Below are 20,726 nucleotides of genomic sequence, written 5' to 3'. Positions count from 1 at the left end.
TACAGCGAGGAGAACAGCGAGGCCTACAGGACGAACGCTGCATTGCACCTACCAGACGAACGCTGATGCGCTGAATTGACGTATTAAATCAAAATACATCGCGAAACCTATATGCTTCATTCATAAAGATAAAGATCAAACCAATGTTATGCAAGGTTCTGTCGGACACTAAATATTGCAAGAGGTGCCAGACATTTTATAGTGGGTAAAAATAAATGGACTTCAAGTGTCAACACAGACAAGAGATTGTGCAGATGAGCTCTTGACAGGATACATCACACAGGAAATTGAAAAGCACCTGCCACTGCTTACATGTGAAACAATCCGTCTGTGCAGTTTAGATAAAATGAAAAGTCCCTTTGCTCTCCTCTTCATCATTTTTCACACAGGTATGTAGACTATGTCTTTGTGTGTTATTTTCAGCGATGGTCCATGCTGATATTATTTGCATTGTTTGGATGACCTGGAATATATGTGATAAAACAGCATTATATCTAATGAGAATTGTGTTTTTTTATCAGGCCTTTTTGTCCATGTATTGGGACTGTCTGTTCGGCAAACACCTGAGAAAATTCACACAACTGAAGGGGAAAATGTGACCATTAACTGTTACATTGAAACAGATTCAAGATCGGAGCGAATTTTAGTCGTGTTGTCAAAAAATAATCTCACTGTCACTGGTAAAAATTTTACTCATTCTACTCATCGATTATCAACTGGAACTGAAATTATCAACGCAACACTTCACTTGCCTTCAATACGTCCAATTCATTCTGGCATTTACTACTGCAAAGTATCGATAGATATACCCACACTTGAAACGGTATACGGGAAGGGAACACATTTATATATTGGTGAGCTCTAAATTAGTATTTTTATTTTAGAATTTTATAAAAAATGTATTTTGTTTTAGAAAGTATGTAATGGCCAATGTTTCATTTTGCTCTTAAAATATGCCATCAAAAGTGCTGACTATTCCCATGCTGAACAATCTTTTACTGCTGTTAATACCCTCAATCTCAAACATTATAACTTGCAGTGAATAGTTCACAAATTGGGACAACACCAAGTCAACATTTGACCTGTTCAAGTCCAGTGAATTCCTCTAAGGACACGGTGATGAAATGGTCACTTTCAGGATTGGGAATTATCTTGCTGATTGTCTGCATTGCCTTTGTCATTCACATATATTACAAAGGTAGGTATAATTGTTTTAACTCTATCAGCAAGTATGGTTTGGGCTGTTAAAAGTAAAATTCAAATTAGGCAAGGAAATTATTTTATTATAGTTAATTTTAGTGTCTAAGTGTAAATTTTGCATGTTTTTAGGACACTGCAGAAGAGACCGTAAAGAAAAAATAGTAAGTGGTCTTCATGTTTTCTGTCTTTTTAGTTTATGTGAATGTTATATTATTTATATAGTAGTTTTCTTATTTTTCTCTCAGAATGATGCTACAATTGGATCACAGCATTCAGTCAGGTCTGACATTGTTGTTTATGCTGCAGTAAATGTTTCAGAAAACCGAGACGGCATAAAATCAAGAAATGAGGTAAATATGAATTGATGCTGTAATTTAAGTTGATTGTTGCTTGTTGCTTGTTGCTCAGTATAGAAAGCACACAGTTATATAATATATGTATACTGTAGATGTAATATTTATATTATGACTTGTTTAGAACTGTGCAGCTCTGGTACCCGTGACAGCGACCTGTACTGAAGAGTCAGTGACATACTCCGAGGTCCGCATAAAGAGTAAAAGAAACGAGGAAGGGTGATTTTTCTAAGCATCATTGGACTGAATTTTGTTCACTATAATCTCTTTAAGATAGAAACTATTTGTTATAAAGCTTGTAATGATTATATGAAGGTACAGTTGTTTTCCTTCATTTGTTTTTAATGAATTGTGTTCATGATGCAGCACAATTGAGTTCTTCTTTTCTCATCAGCGTAGGACTGTAGATTCACCCACTCAGTCAAGAAATGACAGATAAGAAGAGTTAAATAAACACTCAGCTAATAATAATAACCCTATGCAGCAAAGTTTAATTCTTAGCACCACAGCAAGTGTTTTCTTCGTTTTTAATGTTTATTTTTACATCAGCTCTCTGTTGCACTGATAACAAACTGGTTTAGAGTTGATGTAAATAGCAATACAGTAAAACAGCTATAGTTAAACTAGCACAGTCCACACCTGCCCAATATGTCTGAATAAAATGTGTTTTTAAAAACGGTGTTAACTGTTATTTTTAACAATGTATCATTTAAAGTTACGTTAATTTTTCATATTGATAGTAATGCAAAAACATTATACAAGAAGCTGAGAAAAAATCAAGTATTGTTTGACTAAACAGATATCGTAAAAGATTAATAACACCATTCAGTGATCATAAAGCCCCGAGCATTTGACATACCTCAAAAAGCTCACCCTGGCAGAATTTTAGTTTCATTCTATTTTAATTTACATGTGTGAACTGGTGTACAGATTTAGGTGTGTGGGTGATTTTGTTGCTCTCATGAGAGCGAATCAATGACACACTGTGGGCGAAGTCTTTTATGCTGTAAAGCCAAATGTGAATAAAAAGAACCTGCAAAATTACTGTCACATCATACTTTATAAGTCATATAGAATTTCTCAAGTGTCATTGATACTTGAAATAATCTATTCAGTCGTTTATAAAAATTAGGTAAATAAAATTGGTTAAAGTAATGTCAAGGACAATGCGTAAGTAGGTAACAATTCACATTTTAAATCATCTTCCACACATACAGTCACTTAATACAGAATTATTCAGTTCACTTTCCAGAATTCAGATAAGTATTTTTACAATATTAAACATATACAATAATTTACACATACAAGGTTGAAACTAAAAGTCTTAAAAACCTGTTCTTATTGTAAATCTGTCTATTTTCATGATCAATGTATTAAATCCAGTTGCAAAACCAAGACAATATACATTTTGATATCCCATCATATTATATATTAATGTTTTTTGTCTTTTAAATACACTTCAAAGATCCACATATACATGTGACAGATTTTTGTTCTTGCACTGTGAAGAGTATTCTACAATTCTACAGACGTACAACACATGCATGTCACAAAAACACTCAAAACAACAGAGACACAAAATATTAAGAAAGAAGCCAAATAAATTAAACAGAATTTCACCAAGATGTTATCTTGTCAAACTGAGAACTTATTTTAGATCATCTGGGTGTCAGTTCATTTCCTGAGTATGGGTCATGTGTGGGATGCAAAAACAACAAATGTTTTCATACCTCTGACCACAGCTGCTGCTGCTGTGGCCGCCACCATAGGGTTATGTGCTTTTAGAGGAATGGCTACAAAAACATTCACATGCAAACAGAAGTAACAAACAGGAAAGAAGAGACGTTCGTGAGCACCAACTATTTTACTTATGCTGACCACAGTTTATCATCACATAGGGTAAAGGCAAGTGCGGTACTGCTATCTTGCAAGATTACCTGTGTTTTTGGGTTGTGTTGCTGAAACACACAGCATTCATATCTTTATTAGTAATCTCACGTTATGCTGTTGGGATGCTTGTAAAGCTCAACTGCACAGTTTTAGATGGCCATCCTAAGATTTACAAGATTAATTAAAATATGTCTGTGTATGTTTGAAAATGTTTTTGTGTAGATTTGGACTCATTTGAATTTCATTTTAAAAGTGTACTTTTTTTCCACACAGATTAAATCCTCATTTTTTAGTTTTAAATTTTTTAAATAAATTTGCTCTTTAATCTTCCCTGTAATGGGCTGTTAAGGAACCCAGCATTCCAATCCCATGTAAGCATCCATCCCATAGGCATCACATGTAACCTTGTAGAGTCTGTGGGTGACATCACTTTATTCCCCATTGTTAGAGTAACATTTATTAATGTATAACAGAAGTCTATATGGGGAACAACACAAGCCAGTTTTAATAAAGGCCAACCATATTTGTAATATACATTAGAAAGTTTATAGTATAAGCAGCAATACACCTGCTAAAACAAACAAACAAACAACAAAAATACAGAAGAGAGAGATTTTGTTTATTTGTTTTTTGCACTTCTCACCATCTTGTTGTTGATCTTGTGGAAAGACATTTCACAGACTTCCTCCACTGCAACTTCATTATCAAAGGTCAAAGGTATATACAAAACAAGTGGCATTTCTTTACAACAAACACAGCGCAAACACCCGATTTTAAGCAAAAAACATTGTTGAAATGTAACATAAAATCTACACTATAAAGGATATTAAGGACATAATAAATTTAGACACTTGCTGTTGTGTAATGTCCATCGTAAATGTGTGAAGTTGAACTACTGTACATCTGTGTGAGCTTTGAGTTACTGAAAGGATGGACTTGAATATGAATAAACAAACAAACAAATACTAATGTTACCACAGCAGAAAGTGTTAGGAGGTAGGAAGAAAATGTTGCAAAAAAGTAATCTGTCTGTGGGTGTCATAGGAGCATGTGATGCAGATGAGACGCTTTGTTTCTACTGACTCATATAAACACCTGCCTCTGCTAATGTGTGAGACAGACAATTTGTGCTGTTTAGTTAAAATAATCAATCACTTTGCTCTTGCTATAATCATCTGCCTTACATGTATGTAAGTGTTTTTTTTGGGCTATTTGTCTGAATTATGGAATAATGAACAAGTTGTATAAGTAATGAAATATAATACTCTAATTAGTCTAATGAGAACTGTGTTTTTATTAATCAGGTTTTGTTCCTGTATTGGGTCTGTTCGGCAAACACCTGAGAAAGTATAAGGGGTAAATGTGAGCATTAACTGTTACATTGAAGCGGATTCAAGATCAGAGCAAATCTTTGTTTTATGGTTCAAAAATAATCTCATCGTCAGCTCTGAAACATTTGATACTTCCTAGCATCGATTATGTAGAGTAAATGTGAGATTCAATGCGACACCTTCAATACATCCAAATCATAGTGGCATTTACTTCTGCAAGGTGTCAAAAGACATACCCATACGTGAAAAGGGGACACATGTGGTGAGATTTGCACTAAACATTTTTATAATATTTTACGAATGTAGTGAAACAATGCTTATGGCTTTTGTAATAAACAATAATTATTATTTTGGTCCTTAACATTTGTCTGTTAGAAGTCCAATCTATCAGAATGTGATATTTGTTCCTAATCTAATGTGTTCGTCTATCATTTGTAGTTGCCAGTGCATCACATGTAACCACACCAAGTTCTTTGACCATTTCAAATCCAGTAAATCCCTCGGAAGACAGAATAACAAAATCGTCACTTTTAGGGTTGGGAATTCTCATGCTGGTTTTCATGCTGATTTTAGTCATTTTCAGATATTACAACAGTAAGTCATATTTCTTTGACCATTTTAAGGGGTCTATCAGATGTTTCATTTTCCATTTAAAATAAATTATATTCACTCTGTTTGAATCATTGTCAAGTGCAAGTGTATTTCATGTTTTTTTATGTATCTAGTACATTGTAGAACTGAACTTACAGCAAAAGGAGCTCTAGTGAGTTTCTTTTTTTTCTTAATTCCTAATTCATTTTATATGAAGACAGCAGTAATATTGAGGACGTTTTTTTACTTTCAGGTGGCAAGGTTTGGATCACAGTATCCTGTTACTTGCGAAACTGTCACGTCTGTTGTTTATACTACATTCCAAATGTGATGTGGTCCTCAAGTAAGAAATGAGGTAAATTTTAAGATTTTTTCTAAATTAAAATTTTTTATTCTGTATTCCTTAATCGATTCCTAGGCCTGGTCGGTTTTATTTTTCTAATTAAAATAACCAGATGGAATAATTATATTGCAATTCTTTGTGCAGCTTTGGTACACATCACAGTGACCTGTACTGAGAATCAGTGATATACTTTGAGGTTCACATGACGAGTGAACCAAAGGATGAAGTTTGAATTTTCTAGAGCATCATTTTAACTTGGTCTGAATTTTGTTCATTGTAACTTCTTTCAATCAATGCTTTGTTAAAATAAAAGAATACAGAGATATTCTGAAACTATTCCAAAAAATACTTTTACTTCAAATAGGTTCTATTAATATGAATAAAGATGGAAGTTCTGTCAACTCATATTTTAATTATTCTAATGTTGATTTTTAATATTTTAAAATAGAGTAAAATAAGCAATATACAGCATGCAAAAAGAACTTTTAATTGACAAAACAGATAAGGTTTGCTATATTTATTGACCTAAAGTCCCATTTTATAACAGAAGAAAACAGATTCACCCTGACAGAACTTTTTTCATTTTCATCAGTGTGCTGTGCATGCAGATGTCTATGTATGTGTATGTGTTTAGTATTTTCTTTTATAAAAAGTAATTAATCGTCTCTGAGAAGTAAAGCCACACATGAATAAAAAAAACGTTCCTTTTTCCTTTTATTTTTTTCAGAAAGGGTTTTCAAACAAGATCTCAAACAAGAAACATTAATACTTTCAGTTTTAACAGGCATTCTGTTTACTTCATAAAAACATATTGTTATATTAGTGTTGCTATATACCAGTTGTGAATCTTCAGTTAATTGAAGTATTCTTATAACCCAATCATAACAAGACTTGAAAACCTCGAAAAGAGATCAATGAAATTGCGCATGGACATGGTCAAAACAAAGTAAAAGTTGTGGGGAAAGGGGTTACAATTCACATTTTAGGTCATCTTACTGAAAAAATACATTACACCAGGACTCCAAAAATTCACATTTCACACTCATTCAATAGTAGCATCATTCACTTTGCCTTCTGTCAAAATACACTGAACAAAACAAGTTCAAGTTCTTAAAATCATGAAAAAACTTTTAGGACACAAAGATTATCATGTGTCTGTGTTCTTGAGTGTAAAACACTCATTCTCATCACATCGACAGATCCGGAATGCGGATCTCAAAAAGACAGTATGTACAATATTTTACACAAACAAGGTTGAAACTAAGTCTGAGAAATATGTCCTCATTGTAAATCCTTCTATTTTCCTGATCAAAGTATTAAATGCAGTTTGCAGAACTAACAAAATATACATTTTGATATCCCATCATACTATATACTTCTGCAGAAAATGTCCCTAATGATTTATGTGATTTAAATACACTACAAAGATCCACATAGATGTGGCAGATTATTGCTCTTGCAGGACAGCAAAGATGTTTCTACAATTACAAACCTACAACACGTGTATAGTGTCATCACAAAAACAGACAAAGACTCAAAACAAAAGAGAAACAAAATATTCAGAAAAGAAGCCAAACGAATTAAAATGACACTAAGATGTTATCTTGTTAAACAGAGAACTCATCAAATGTATTTACAGGTTTATCTCTATATAAGAGGAACCGGGAGTTAATCTAGACCCTGATATGACAGTAATTCACAAAACAGGAAACATGTCACATCACGTTAATAATGTTGCAGTCGCCATCACATGAATATGTGCCTGGCTTAATGCTGACCCATCCAATTCAAAACCATTTAAAAATGTTTTAAAAAATAGAAATAGAACCCCGGCACGTGCAGGGCTTCCATTATTATTTTTGATTGATATCAATCGCCCCACTTACAAAAAACCTTCCTTGAGATTTCAGGAAGACATAAAAACAACAATCATTATTGTACCTCATACATTTTAGTGGTAGCCATTAGTGAATGCCGTAGCAATCAGAGGGCCCTGTAAAGAAAAACACGTCTTAAACAGAAAGTTATGATGCAAAACGTTCTCTTAATTAAATAAAACAACGATTTTATTGAATTGTTTGGCTCACCCCGAGGCTGTGACTGAATCCAGTGCTGGGAGCAGGACTGGCAGCGCTGATGTAGCTGCCCACTGCTGACTCCTGACTGGCCGTTCCATACAAATCTGCCATCGGCCCGGGACTGCTGGTACCCAGAAACCCAGCTGAGCGAGAAGGAGTGGAGCCTAGAATAGAGATAACCATGTGGTTTTAATAATTCGATAAAGATATATAGCACAGCTGAAGAGCGATGAGCACATTTACGTATCAGCTCATCTCCTGAGCACAGGTCGCGTGTGGGATGCTGAAAAAAGAACAGTCTTGTACCTCTGACCACAGCTGCTGCTGCGGCCGCCGCCGCCATGGGGTTGTACGCTGTCAGCGGAATGGCTGTAAAGCAGGTAGAGGTGCAAAGAGAAGAAACAAACAGGAAAGAACCGACGTGAATGAGCATAGACTATTTTATTTTTGGTGGTGCAGCTATATCACTTTATGCTGTTGGAATGTGGTGACCAGCTGCTTGTAAAGCTCATTGAATAACTAACCTGTGAGCTCAGGGGGGTGGGGTGAAGTCAGAAGGGGGGTCCTCTCTAAGTGGAATTCTAGAATAGAGATAAACACAAAAAGCTTTTAAACATACACGCATTGACAAGCACTACAGGGTAAGAGGCACTTGCTACTAAACAAGATGTAAGCAGGCAGACATTAAATGCACATAGAAAGTCTGAGACCACAGACAGCACCCCCCCCCTGAGATTTACAAGCAGCTATGAAAGATGTGTGTGTTAAGTGTTTATGCATTTGAGTGATTTAAATGCAGTGGTTAAAAAAATGTCATATTTGTTAGGAGTTTTCCACAAACAAAATTTCCATTTTGAAAACATTTAAAGTTTTTTACCAGTGGTCACCATCTATAACAGTTTCAAATTCAGATACATTTTCAACCCATGCTTGGGTCAAAAATGGACAAACCCAACATTTGTGTTAAATTAACCTAAAAAATGTCCACATTTGACCCAACAATGGATTGAAACAAGCATATATTAATTCATGACCCAATGAATGGGTTTGTCCCTAGTGTAAAAAATGTTCAGCGTATGTTGCCTAATGTTGGCTGTTACTAACATGCAATTAGATCATTTGAACTAAAATGTGAAATTTAATTTCTGGCATTGGATGTTATTCCTGAGTGTTTTCAAAAGCAAAACTTTGCAGGGGGAGAAGAAAATCCTATTTGTTATATGTTACCTACCCACAGTATGTGTGAAAAGTTCTACAGACACACCTAACATAATATTATGTACAGTAGGGACTTCACATTGAGCCTTACCAGGGAACTGATATGTGTATCCTGGTGTAAGACTAGCGTAGCTGCGACTGGCGTATGTAGCTGCCTGGAACCCTGGATAACCTGAGAAAACATATAATACAGATTAGTGTCAATTCCTAAACGGTAGGCAAAACTTTATTACAGTTAATTATATCAAATATAACCATATGTCCTCTGCTCATTAATTGAATGAATGTTATATTATTAGTTTAAAAGTCAATTTGGATAGTACAAGTAGGTACAGTAGTACAGGCCTGTGCAGACAGCACTTTTCACTCTGAACACTAGAGGGCAGTAGACTCCACACTAACTTTGAGTTACTTGGATTAACGCTTTATTCTTTTCTGTAATGGGCTGTTTGGAGACACAATCTTACCCAGCATTCCAATCCCAAGCATAAAGGCGTCCATCCCATAAGGCATCACACGTGCACGACCCCTTGAGGAGCCTGTGGGTGACATCACTTCCTTGGGCTGGGCCTTCTTACATTCCACCTTTTAATAGAGAGAAAGTACATCAGTCAGTATTGAAAAAAGCTAATAAACTAATAAAAACAAAATGGGGTTTCATAACAGTGACTCACCATCTTGTTGTTGATCTCGTGGAAATGGATTTCGCAGACTTTCTCCACCACATCTTCATTTTCAAAGGTCACAAATCCAAAACCTGAAGAAGAGAAAGATGCCATTTTTCAGCCATAATTATAGAAAATCATGTATTTTCTCATTTTACATTTGTTGATTGGCGTTCAATTATAATCCAACCAATTTATTGGTTTAAATATGTACTGTATATGGTATACACTTGCTAGTTGAACATGTCCATTGTAAATGTGATGAACTACACCTGTGTGTACTTTGCTAGGATGTTTTTGTGAATTTGGGGGGATCTGACATTAATAATTCATAAAAAAAACTAAAAAAAGACCAGATTGTTATATGTAATAAAAACAATTCGGTGAGAAAACTTATAAGCAAATGCCAAGCATATTTTTGGTATATGCCACTTTAGACAAAAATTCTGTACAACTACCTTTATTTCTGTAGTTGTTTTTTTTCATGTGTCTACTCTAGATTTTCTTTTAACAAACACTTGCTTCTCTCATCTGAAGTGCTGCTCTCTCAGAATCCTGGTCTGTCTCTGCAGGGTTGAAAGCCGTGCAAGCTGTCATAATCGATGTGCTGTAGAACCCGTGCGGGGGGGATGGAAGAACGCTTAAGGAGGTTTTAGTCTAAACCCTGATTAACTAACACACTAATTATTCAATCTCTCTCCTCACCTAACGCTTATCCTATAGAGCTCAGGGTGAAGGGCCATGGAGAGGAGACATATTAGAGCAGGTTAAAGAAGGAGAATCAGAAAAATGGCCAGAAAAACTGCAGTTGAATCGCCCAGTTAAATTTTTTGAAAAATGGGCGGTACCCATTCACTTCTATTGTATGTACTTCTATTGCTTGGTTACCATCATTTTTCAAAATATCTTTTTGTGCTCTGCATAAGAAAGTAAGTCAAACAGGTTTGCAATGACACGAGAGTGAGTAAATGACGACAGAATGTTCATACTTGGGTGAACTATCACTTTAATGAAAGAGAATGATTGACTGCAATTTACCTCTGTGCCTGTTGGTTGTTTTGTCAAACATAAGCATTGCATCATCCACCTGTAAGCAGAGAAAGAAATTCAGAAATGATCTTAATTATCTAAATATATCTAAACATTCAAATGCAAAGTGGCTTGAATAACCAGAGAAACACATGAAGTGCTTTAGTCAAACCCTTCACAAAAATATAGTCTCCACATTTTTAACTGTCATTGAATAGCGGTCCAACAGACCTCATGTAAAAATAAACAATAACACTAATTATGAATATGATTTAATATAAAGCCCTAATAAAGACTGCACAGAGTTCACTAAATAGACACTCGCACACACTACAACATATTTTTTTCACCTTCATAATAAAAATTCTGTCATCGTTTACTCACCCTATTGTCATTTTAAAACTGTGTGATTTTCTTTCTTCTGCAAGACACAAAAGAAGATATTTTGAAAAATGTTGGTCCCTAAAAAGTGTCGGTCCCCATTGATTTTTATTTTATGGACACAAAACCAATGCAAGTCAATGGGGACCAACGGTTTTATGTAACCAACATTTTTCAAAATATCGTTTGTGTTTGGCAGAAAAAAAGAAAGTCATACAGGTTTGAAATGACATGAAGGTGAGTGAATGATGACAGAATTTTCATTATAAAGGTGAACTATTCCTTTAAATAATTGACAGATATTATTGCATATGATTGAGGTATATTAGGTTGTACCAATAAGTCAATTTATATTTTTAATGGTTTATAAATTTAGGTGCTGTGTTTCATGTTCTTTTCAAACGGGACGGTTTGGCAGGGCATATAGAAAGATCTTGTTTTTATTGTGTTATGTCACTCACAACCATGCCCAACGGTTGCAGGTGTTATTATTGCGGGGACATCCTCATTTTAGAGAGCCTCTGGTTTTATAAAAGTCTCTTTATAGGATAAATCCATATTTTGTTATTTTTTCCTAGTAGAGACAAGCTGTACATTTTGAAAGCATGCAGTAAATTTAGTCGACTTTAAAGAGTACACAAACAAATACAACAAGTTTGGGCATGTCTAAAAGCTACAAAACTCAAATTCTGACTTTGTGAGATCTTTAAAGGGAAGATCAGGTAGAAATAGACTCGTCTGATTTTTGCTAGAAGTATTGAGTGAAATATTTTATTTGTCTTGTGTGTGTGAATGTGCGTCACAGCGAGTACACTGACAGACATCTCTAAACAGCTTAAACCTACAGGTTAGAGGTAAAGGTCAAGCTTAGAGTTTTGTCGGTGAAAAAGAAATCTTCTCAGTACAGAATATGAAACATAAGCAGACAGTCTTTCTATCAGCAGATACTCACAGCAACACAATAGTTATAAAAAAGTAAATCCATCCCAACAGTATAGTTGCGGTCTCATTCTATCTGTTTTTCTCTCTTCATCGCTCTCTCTCTCTTTTTCACTCCATCTCTTGTCCAAACCAGGCCAACACACAAAGTGGCCAGTGAGGCAAACTAATCTGCAACTTCCCCGGGTGGCTGAAACTATCATCTCTCTCTCTCTCTCTCTCTCTGCATTCCACACTCAAGTATGGCTCAAGAATGCTGAAATCTTTTTTTACCCAAAGTTTTGCATCCAAATCACTCACAAACTAAAATTTAAGAGTGACGCTCACATTTGAGACATATTAGCATTGTATTTCATCCGTACGTCACTTTTCGGGGACCTATTGTTGTATTACTTCAGTTATGAACATTCAACCCCCCCACAAACACGCAGCCTCTGCTTCTTTCTCTCTCCTACACACACACACCCCAAACACAAAACCCTTTGCCCGCTAAATTACTTGGGGACAATGGATGGGCAGGGTCACCGTGGTAACCGGCTAGGAGGGGGGCCGAGGGCAGGAGCAGCTGTTCCATCAGATTAATTCAAATTCAAGTAATCTCCCCCACCTTCCCCTCCAAACAAAACTCACCCCTTCAAACTCTCAAACTCTACCCCAACTCTTTCTGTAAGCATCTCCACGCTTATCCTGCTTCCTCTTTCACGCTTCTGTACAAAACAGGCTCCAATTTCACTCTGTACAAATGATTTTTTCTCTCGTTTTAACTCAAACATTATTTTTATTATACCATCCCATAATGCCATCAGTTTTTGAAGCCCGCTTACCTTTCCGAACTGGTCAAAGTACTGTTTTACATCTTCAATAGTTGTGTTCACCGACAGGCCTCCAACAAATATTTTCTTTGTTCGAGTCACCAACTGAAAAGCGAGACAGGGTGATCAGGTGACAAAAATAAGATCAAAAACTGTAAGATGGATATTATATACAGTACCAGTCAAAAGTTTGGAAAACTTACTCTTTCTTATTTAGATTTTTTCACCTTTTAGAATAACAGTAAACTCATTGAAAATAGAGTAGCACAATTGTACCAGTGGGAATTATGTTGTGACTAAAAGCATCTAAAATATATCAAAGCTATGTTATATTTTCAATCATTTTCAAAAGTAGTCACCCTCCGACTAGATTTTTACAAAATCGTTCTCTTGGCATTTTATCATTTAGCTACTTGAAGTCTCACCCTGGGAAGCTTTTGAAGGAGTATTGAAGGAGTTCCCCTCTATTTAGGGCTCTTATTGGATGATTTTTCTTCATTATTTAGTCATTTCTTTAAATAAGATTTTTGTTTTCAAATGAAAGAAATTCATATGTTGGCACAGTTACATTTTTTGTCTACAAAAGTAATTTCAGACATTAAAGCATACCACCTTGAGATTGCAATATTTTTAAGATCAATAGAAACTTTTAAGTGGTGCTGTATGTACAAAAAGTCCATCAAACAGGTTAACTTGGCTCATGTTTGTTCATACACTTACCTTAGGCTGGGCCCGTCGCGGGAAGGCGACTTTCGGGTCAATCTAGAGGAGAGGTTGAGAGGAAAGGGTCTAGTTTAGAAACTTTGGAGAAAGAGGAACATTGACACCAGCACACCGCGGACTGTACATGAGAACATCCGTGAGAGTTTCCCTGAAGGAACCTTGACATCTTCAGGGCTCTGCTCACATCCTCTGAGCTCTGGTTTCAGTTGGTGTCTGCCTGTTCGTCTTATTAACACTAACTGCACGCTGTGTTTGTCTGAACGATGGTACATTCATGCAGAGAGCTCAGAAAAAGAGTGTTGAGAAATGCCAAAAACAGCGACAGTGAGTGCACACACACACACACACACACTAGAGAAATGGGGGTTGAAAGTTTACAGGTTTCTAGGAGAGACAAGTGGAATGGAAGACTTTTTGACTTGACAGAAGAGGCTGTCAGAGCCACCTGTGACCGTGTGTACAGGACAAAAGAAGGGTCAGCTTTCCCATAAACATCACTAAGTGACAGAAAAAAACACTCAGAAACACCACAACCATGTTTCGTTTGGAGGAAGATCGGCTGGAAAGCGCAGAAGGTTCAAGCAGAAGAGCATCCTTGACCCACACACTCTTTTGACAGTCAAACACAAATATTTTGTTTGTTTGTTTTTGCATGTATTTCTTCCTTTTGATTTATCGTTAGTTCTTCCTTTTGATTCTTTCGTTCTTGTTTGTTTTATAGTTTACATTGGTTTTGTTTTTGTTTAATGGTGACATGTTATCAGTACAAAATAGTTGATGTTCAGCTCCTTAAAAATTCAAGTGTACTGTAATTTTGTAAATGAGAAGCTAAAATATACATTTGTGTAATCTGAGAGAGTATGAACAGAAAATTAAACCGGCACCAGTAGACATACTAGATTACAGATACTCAAAACCTCTATATTAGTCATTACATTTCTATCATACATTTCTAGTCAAACTATTTACCAAACACTAGTCTACATCATGCTGTACTGAGGTTAAAATCTAGAAGACAGTAAAGTAGGCAGTACAGCTCTAGCAGCAATAAATGATTAGTCTGTCCGAGAGAGGGTTCGAGTAGGACTACGCTAAAGAGCTAGCACCTCTGAGATAAACTACAGCAGTTTACCAGAGTCTCCCCATTACCAAAACTCAGACTAGGAGTAACAGAGTTTCATTGTGAAATCTAGAGAGTAAAATGAAGAGGCTAAGCTAATCTGAACAGAGATCTTATGCAGATGCTACGGTTTAGGTCTATAGTTTCTAGACTACACTGATAGTCACCTCGGGTCCACAACATTGCTGAGGCGCCACCACTCCTGTGCACAATCAAAAACAAACAAACAGACACACACACACACACACACACACACACACACACACAAACAAAATCAACATACAGGCACCGACGCACATGACAGGAAAGCTGAGGATAAAATGTGTGGTCACACAAAACACATTATTGTTTATTTGGGATAAACAGGTGAGGAGACATTGAAATGTAATGAAAGCTGGTGATGTTTCTTTAAGATATTTGGTCATTTGTGGATTCTTTCATTTTTACTTTAAATGCCCTGAATGTTAAATACTTGGTTACATTTATCGCATCTACTTAGTTTACTTGTATAACACATTCACGTAAGAGACACTGTTATTTCCCTAGTACATTTAAAATACATTTATTTCATATAAAGTAAGGGATAGTTCACCCAAAAATAAAAATTCTGTCATTATTTACTCACCCTCGAGTTGTTCTAAATCTGTATAAATGTCTTTGTTCTGATGAACACAGAGAAAGATATTTGGAAGAATGCTTGTAACCAACCAGTTCTTGGCCACCATTGACTACCATAGTAGGAAATATGACAATGGTAGTCAAAAGTGCCCCAGAACTTTTTGCTTTCTGTCATTCTTCAAAATATCTTCTATTGTGTTACACAGAACATAAAAACGTATCAAACATTTTTTTCCTACTACTCTGTAAAAAATAAAACCCCGAAAAAAACCCTGTAAAATTACATGTTTTCGCCGCTTTTCTTGTGATTTTGTGGCCTCTTTTGTTGTTGCAATTTGACGGTTTTGGACCGTATATTTAAAAATAAACTGTAAAAAAATCCATTAAAAAATTTGAAATTTTCCGGCAGCTGGGGAACCAGAAATAAACAATAAAATAGCAATTTTCCAGTAAAATTACATGTATTCCTTTTTTTCTTGTAAATTTGTGGTCTTTTTCCTGTAATTGTAAGTTTTTTTACCGTATTAAAAAGAATACATGAAAAAATCTGTACAATTACAGTTTTTTAGGTGTTTGGTCAATGGTGGCCAAGAACTGGTTGGTTACAAGCATTCTTCCAAATATCTTTCTCTGTGTTCATCAGAACAAAGACATTTATACAGATTTGGAACAACTTGAAGGTGAGTAAATGAAGACAGAATTTTTGGGTGAACTGTCCCTTTAACATTGATCAACATATTTACTGGCATATCACTTGAAACTTACTGAAAGTACGTTATTTATTACTTCATGGGCACAATATGCATTTTTTTATACTAAGCCCAAATGTGTTTTGATGTCACTATTAATCCGATACGGATTGTATGATGTTTGAATAATATTATTCTTTAAATGCAAGATATTTAAAGTATACTTAAGGTATACTTGCAAAAGTTTAACTTTTAACAGACTTTAAAAAGTACAAACATATGTAAATGTATTTGCAGCATGAAATAAATGTTTTTCAAACAGATTTGATTATATATATTCCACAAGAGTTGATTTTAAGAAATTCATTCAAGTCAAACTTTTGTTTGTTCATTCAGTACTTTGGGTACCAGAGCTGAATGTTTGTATTTGTGGCATTCACAGTGAGGGTGTGTTTCAAAGCTTGTCAATATTTCTGTGGCTCTAAAAATAACTGTTCTCTTCACGTACAGTACAAAAAATCGTTTTTCTCCACTTTGATAAGTATTAAATACATTCTAAACACACTCACGAAATATACACAGACTGGAATACATGGTAACATTCGTCCTTAAGTGGCAAAACTTGCCTCCCCTCTCAAAACTATTTCCAGTCGATGGACTTAACATATCAGGTCAATCCTTCGGGGTCACTCGCTGGAACCGTGAATGCAACGTGTATCAATCATTTACAAACAAACACATGCACACAACGCTCGCACTGTCCGCCCGAACCTTCCACAAGCCCGCTGATTAAACATCTCGATTTTTACGTGTTGCTCCTAACATTTCCGTTTTTCTTCCCTGGCCTCCCCTCCTCCACGGACGCTGAGCTTGTTAAGCTAATCTCCAGTTTAAAGTCGGCCCAGGCGAGCAGCCATAAGGCACCTTCACAGGGGCGCAGTCATAGAGGTACAGCAGGACAAAGACCTTCATGTTCCCCTGGCTCTCTCTCAGGGGGGAGGCACTTAGAAAACAGCACAGCAGCCGGGCTGTGGAAGACGGGACACTTTCTAGAACCGTCGTTTTACACGTAATGTAGGTATTAGTTAAGGGTCAGGTCTGCTTTTGCAGTCCTGTTGGCTTGAGGAAACTGTTTGTGTAAGTCACAGGTGAGCTGCAATGACTCGATTTTTGTCTGAACAGCTGATCGGGGTCATTCCAAACAAATAATGTCCAGTAACAGTTTCGCAGCAGTGGGCCGTGCTCTACCTGTTGCCATAGCGCACGGCTGTTTTTCACTCAAACTTTCAAAGGAGAGATACAGGGAGAATAGAGAGAGAGATGAGAAAGTTTTTTTTCTTCTCCTTCAGGCCTTAACCGCTCCCTCCCCACTGACCCCCTGGGGGGTGACTCCACCATCACCATGGTAACCAACGGGCACCATTGTCCCAGGACCCGCCTGCTCTGAACACTGACAAAAAGACTCTCGCAAATAGATGCACCGTAACACCCGAAACCACTCGGCAAAGTTTCCTATTTTTGTGGGAGTTAAACTGTAACCGACAGTTTTGATGAAGAATATTGCCTATTGTTTCACTTGAATAATATCATTAACCTGACCGAGTCTCTTTGTGATTTTACAAATACTCACATATTTAAAGAAAATAATAAGATTTTAACACATGAAATAAATAAGAGGGATATCTGAAAGTTTCAATAAGAGAAAATCTAAATTCTAGTCTAATGTGTTGTGAGCACTCTTGAGACGAGGCACCACAAAGGCTTTCCAGCAACTCCCAGCATACCCTGTCCGGGTCCCCTAGTTACCATAGTGATTGACACAGAATAGGAATGCTTCCCTGACAACCTCATTGAGAAAAGAGGAGGCTGAGATTCGAAGTTTCTCTCTCTCTCTCTCTCTCTCTCTCTCTCTCTCTCGCTTTCTCCGTGTCCTCCTAAAAACTGTTTGACAAAAACGCAAACCAAACAGGCATGAAACCTCACATTCATACACGGCATCTGTGGCATCAATACAAGATTACCACCATATCAATGTGCTTCACTATCTAACAGCTTGCATTTGAAACATTAAATAGACTAATAAAGCAACCCTTTTGTCTGACTGACACAACACAGGAGACGGTTAGCACTTGATGAAGTTAACACTCACAGTTTTCGAGTCCAGCTCGTGCCTGGTCTGGGCCAGAACTTTGTCCACGCCAGCTTGGTCCACAAACGTGACAAATCCGAAACCCCTAGGCAAAGAGGAGATCGAAATTACAACACCTCCACCCATTTTGTGTATACTGACAATACAGCCATTAATAAGCCATTGTGGAGGCCTTTGTATGTTTGCTGTGGCTTCCCGGTCAGGTTGGTGGTTCCCTTACCTGGAGCGCTTTGTAACTGGATCCCTCATCACCATGCTCTCCTTCACCTCACCAAACTTACAGAAGTAGTCTTTCAAACCCTCTGAGAAAGGAGGACAGCGATCATTATTCAATTCTATTCGACATTAAGAAGTGTGTAAAACAAGAGATTATTGCTTGGTGACACTAACATTGAATGGATGACATCAACAATAAGTGGATGACATCAACAAAAGAGATGATCTCATATCATATGATGTAAAATATGAAGAGTGAGATCATCACTTTGTGGAACAGAAATAACCTTTTCTGTACATTTGGTTTATGGAATAAAAAGGAAATGGTCTTTATATTATGTTGTCTATAAAAAGCCAGTATTTAAATAAACACATGTAACGTTGTGTATTTGTATTTTTTCTGTATTACATCTTGAAACCCGACAAAAAAATACATATTAAGTGTTCAAATATCTTAACAAAACAAAAATTTGCATTTATTAAATGATCACACTACCTGGCAGAATCAGATGACAGAAAGGCTATTAAGAGTTATTATTTCCTCTGAACAATACGTTGGCGTAATTCAAAACAACAATGTGCCCTACATACTAAGCACAGCCTACAGCATATGACAGTAGTTGGTGAAACTTTGTTCCATTCAACTCGGCTAAACCTGTTGTATTGCATTTGTATAAAAGGATCAAGCCAAATTACACAGCAACCAACTGGACTTTTTCTCTATCTGACTACTTGTTTTTGGCTTTTAAGAAGACAGAGAAGCGATATTTGATTTTGAAGACAAGAATATTTGCATGAATAAAGTAAATGAGTTTAGACCCTTTGATCAATTGAAGAAGACTGTTATTTAACCTTTCATTTGAATAGGAACTCAATAAGACACGATGACTTGACAAATGCGCTGACGTTTGGAGATACTTTTGAAACTGTAACTCACCTTGCGTGGTTTGCCAACTCAGACCACCGATGAACATTTTGCTGTTTGAAAACAAGACAAACGAGCGATCAACAAGTGCGTTTGCATATAAATAAAAACGACTGAATGGACATTGAATAGCGCCATCGGGATCTTTAGACATTCATAACGGCAGTGATTCTCCTATCTGAATGGATCTAAGGTGCGATGCGCTGCGCACAGACGAACGCGCTTTCCTTCTTTGTTGAGTTACTTTACAAATCATCACGTTATAAAGCTCGTAAAAGTTTTGAGATGGAAGGAAGAGAGAATGGATGTTTTTTTTTTACCAAGGGTCGTGCGGAGAGTCCGGGGAGGACAGGTTACTCTGGCTGCCTTCCGACTCCATTGCGCGGCTGTGTGTCCCGTCCGAGTATGGTGCGAGAAAGGAGGCAGAAAGTGTGGCGAGGGGGATTGGCGTGGGGTGAGTTAGAGTTAGAGCTCAAAGCCCAAAGACTCCACCTCTCTCTTGGTCCAAACACAGGGCCCCTCGAGAACTGACCGGGAGTCAGTGGATTGCCCTCCTCCGTAGCATGACGATCAGATCGTCAGTGATTTATTGGGGTCATATCTTTTTAGGATACAAAATGTCAGTCAGTTTAATTAGTGTTATGTAATATTATACAGTACTAATTTGTTTATGTATTTTATGCATTTTATTATTTATTAAATGCACACATTCCACATTCTCCTTTCACCCGTTTGTGAAACTGCTAAAAATGACCAATTTTCTCACTCAGGGTTAATTTATAAACAACATTTATGCTTTACTACATAGATCAAAAGGGACGTTTTTGATCTTCGTTCAAACCTATTGTTATAGGCTATCATATTATGTTGTTTCTCAATTTTGCCAAACAATTTTGTCAAATAAATAACGTAACCAAGGTACGTGTCATTCCTGTACACCAAGTTTTAAGTTTTACACTAAGTTTGTAGTTTTTCTCCTAGATTTAATCGGACCTGACTGGTTACTATAACAACTATATTACAGCAATTTTACAAACAGAGATAGGCCTACAAGAAATTAGCTTGATGGACATTATGAAGAATCAGAATAAGAAAGACCTTTATTGCCAAGAGTGTGACTGAAGTTTCATGTACAGTAGACATATCCAAATAAGCAAGCAAGACATGCAATAATACAGTTATAGCATTACATATAAAAACTATAATAAACATAGAAAAAAGTTGCTGACAGCTCAGTTACCATTCACGTTTAATATATGAAAAAACAGCAGTGTCAGCATTGTTAAAAGAAAGATTATATGGGTTATACAGGAAAGTTAGAGAGATAATACATAAAACATTTTTAGATGCCTTTTAATGTAAACAATCATGCCCTATAGAAATGCTGTAAAATACTTGAGAATTCTGATATTCTTCCATCCCCATTGATTTGGACAACTATAATAAATACATTCTG

The 20,726-nt window shown here is 36.4% G+C and overlaps 2 protein-coding genes and 1 long non-coding RNA gene across 6 annotated transcripts; 2 read left to right on the top strand and 1 right to left on the bottom strand.

Moving 5' to 3' along the window:
- The first annotated feature begins 287 nt into the window (after positions 1-287).
- si:dkey-63d15.12 (uncharacterized) lies at positions 288-2,577 on the top strand. The gene is made up of 6 exons (XM_057357404.1): positions 288-389; positions 522-854; positions 1,040-1,198; positions 1,330-1,361; positions 1,446-1,550; positions 1,678-2,577. Exons 1-6 carry the CDS (start codon positions 347-349, stop codon positions 1,774-1,776), a joined length of 771 nt encoding a protein of 256 aa, XP_057213387.1. The 5' UTR covers positions 288-346; the 3' UTR covers positions 1,777-2,577.
- Positions 2,578-4,946: 2,369 nt separating this feature from the next.
- Positions 4,947-5,952, top strand: LOC130568617 (uncharacterized). The gene is made up of 5 exons (XR_008964714.1): positions 4,947-5,036; positions 5,213-5,368; positions 5,500-5,537; positions 5,619-5,720; positions 5,853-5,952. It is a non-coding gene; the product is annotated as an uncharacterized LOC130568617 (long non-coding RNA).
- Positions 5,953-6,408: 456 nt separating this feature from the next.
- Positions 6,409-19,742, bottom strand: msi1b (musashi RNA binding protein 1b). 4 transcript variants are annotated; one of them, XM_057357326.1, is made up of 14 exons: positions 19,591-19,732; positions 19,283-19,323; positions 18,350-18,431; positions 18,130-18,214; positions 13,551-13,592; positions 12,843-12,935; positions 10,708-10,756; positions 9,679-9,761; positions 9,472-9,589; positions 9,096-9,176; positions 8,311-8,367; positions 8,093-8,155; positions 7,796-7,950; positions 6,409-7,719 (listed from the first exon to the last, which is right to left on the bottom strand). In XM_057357326.1, the coding sequence occupies exons 1-14, from the start codon at positions 19,647-19,649 to the stop codon at positions 7,660-7,662; spliced, it is 1,068 nt and encodes a 355-aa protein (XP_057213309.1). In that variant the 5' UTR covers positions 19,650-19,732; the 3' UTR covers positions 6,409-7,659. The 4 variants fall into 4 exon arrangements, with proteins under 4 accessions (XP_057213309.1, XP_057213311.1, XP_057213312.1 ...); XM_057357328.1 differs by having other exon boundaries at positions 6,409-7,701; positions 19,591-19,726; XM_057357329.1 differs by lacking the exon at positions 8,311-8,367 and having other exon boundaries at positions 19,591-19,742.
- Positions 19,743-20,726: the final 984 nt, after the last annotated feature.

The sequence above is a fragment of the Triplophysa rosa genome, linkage group LG17 (assembly GCF_024868665.1).
Source record: "Triplophysa rosa linkage group LG17, Trosa_1v2, whole genome shotgun sequence".
NCBI lineage: Eukaryota > Metazoa > Chordata > Actinopteri > Cypriniformes > Nemacheilidae > Triplophysa > Triplophysa rosa.
This window is presented reverse-complemented; position numbering and strand designations above follow the sequence as displayed.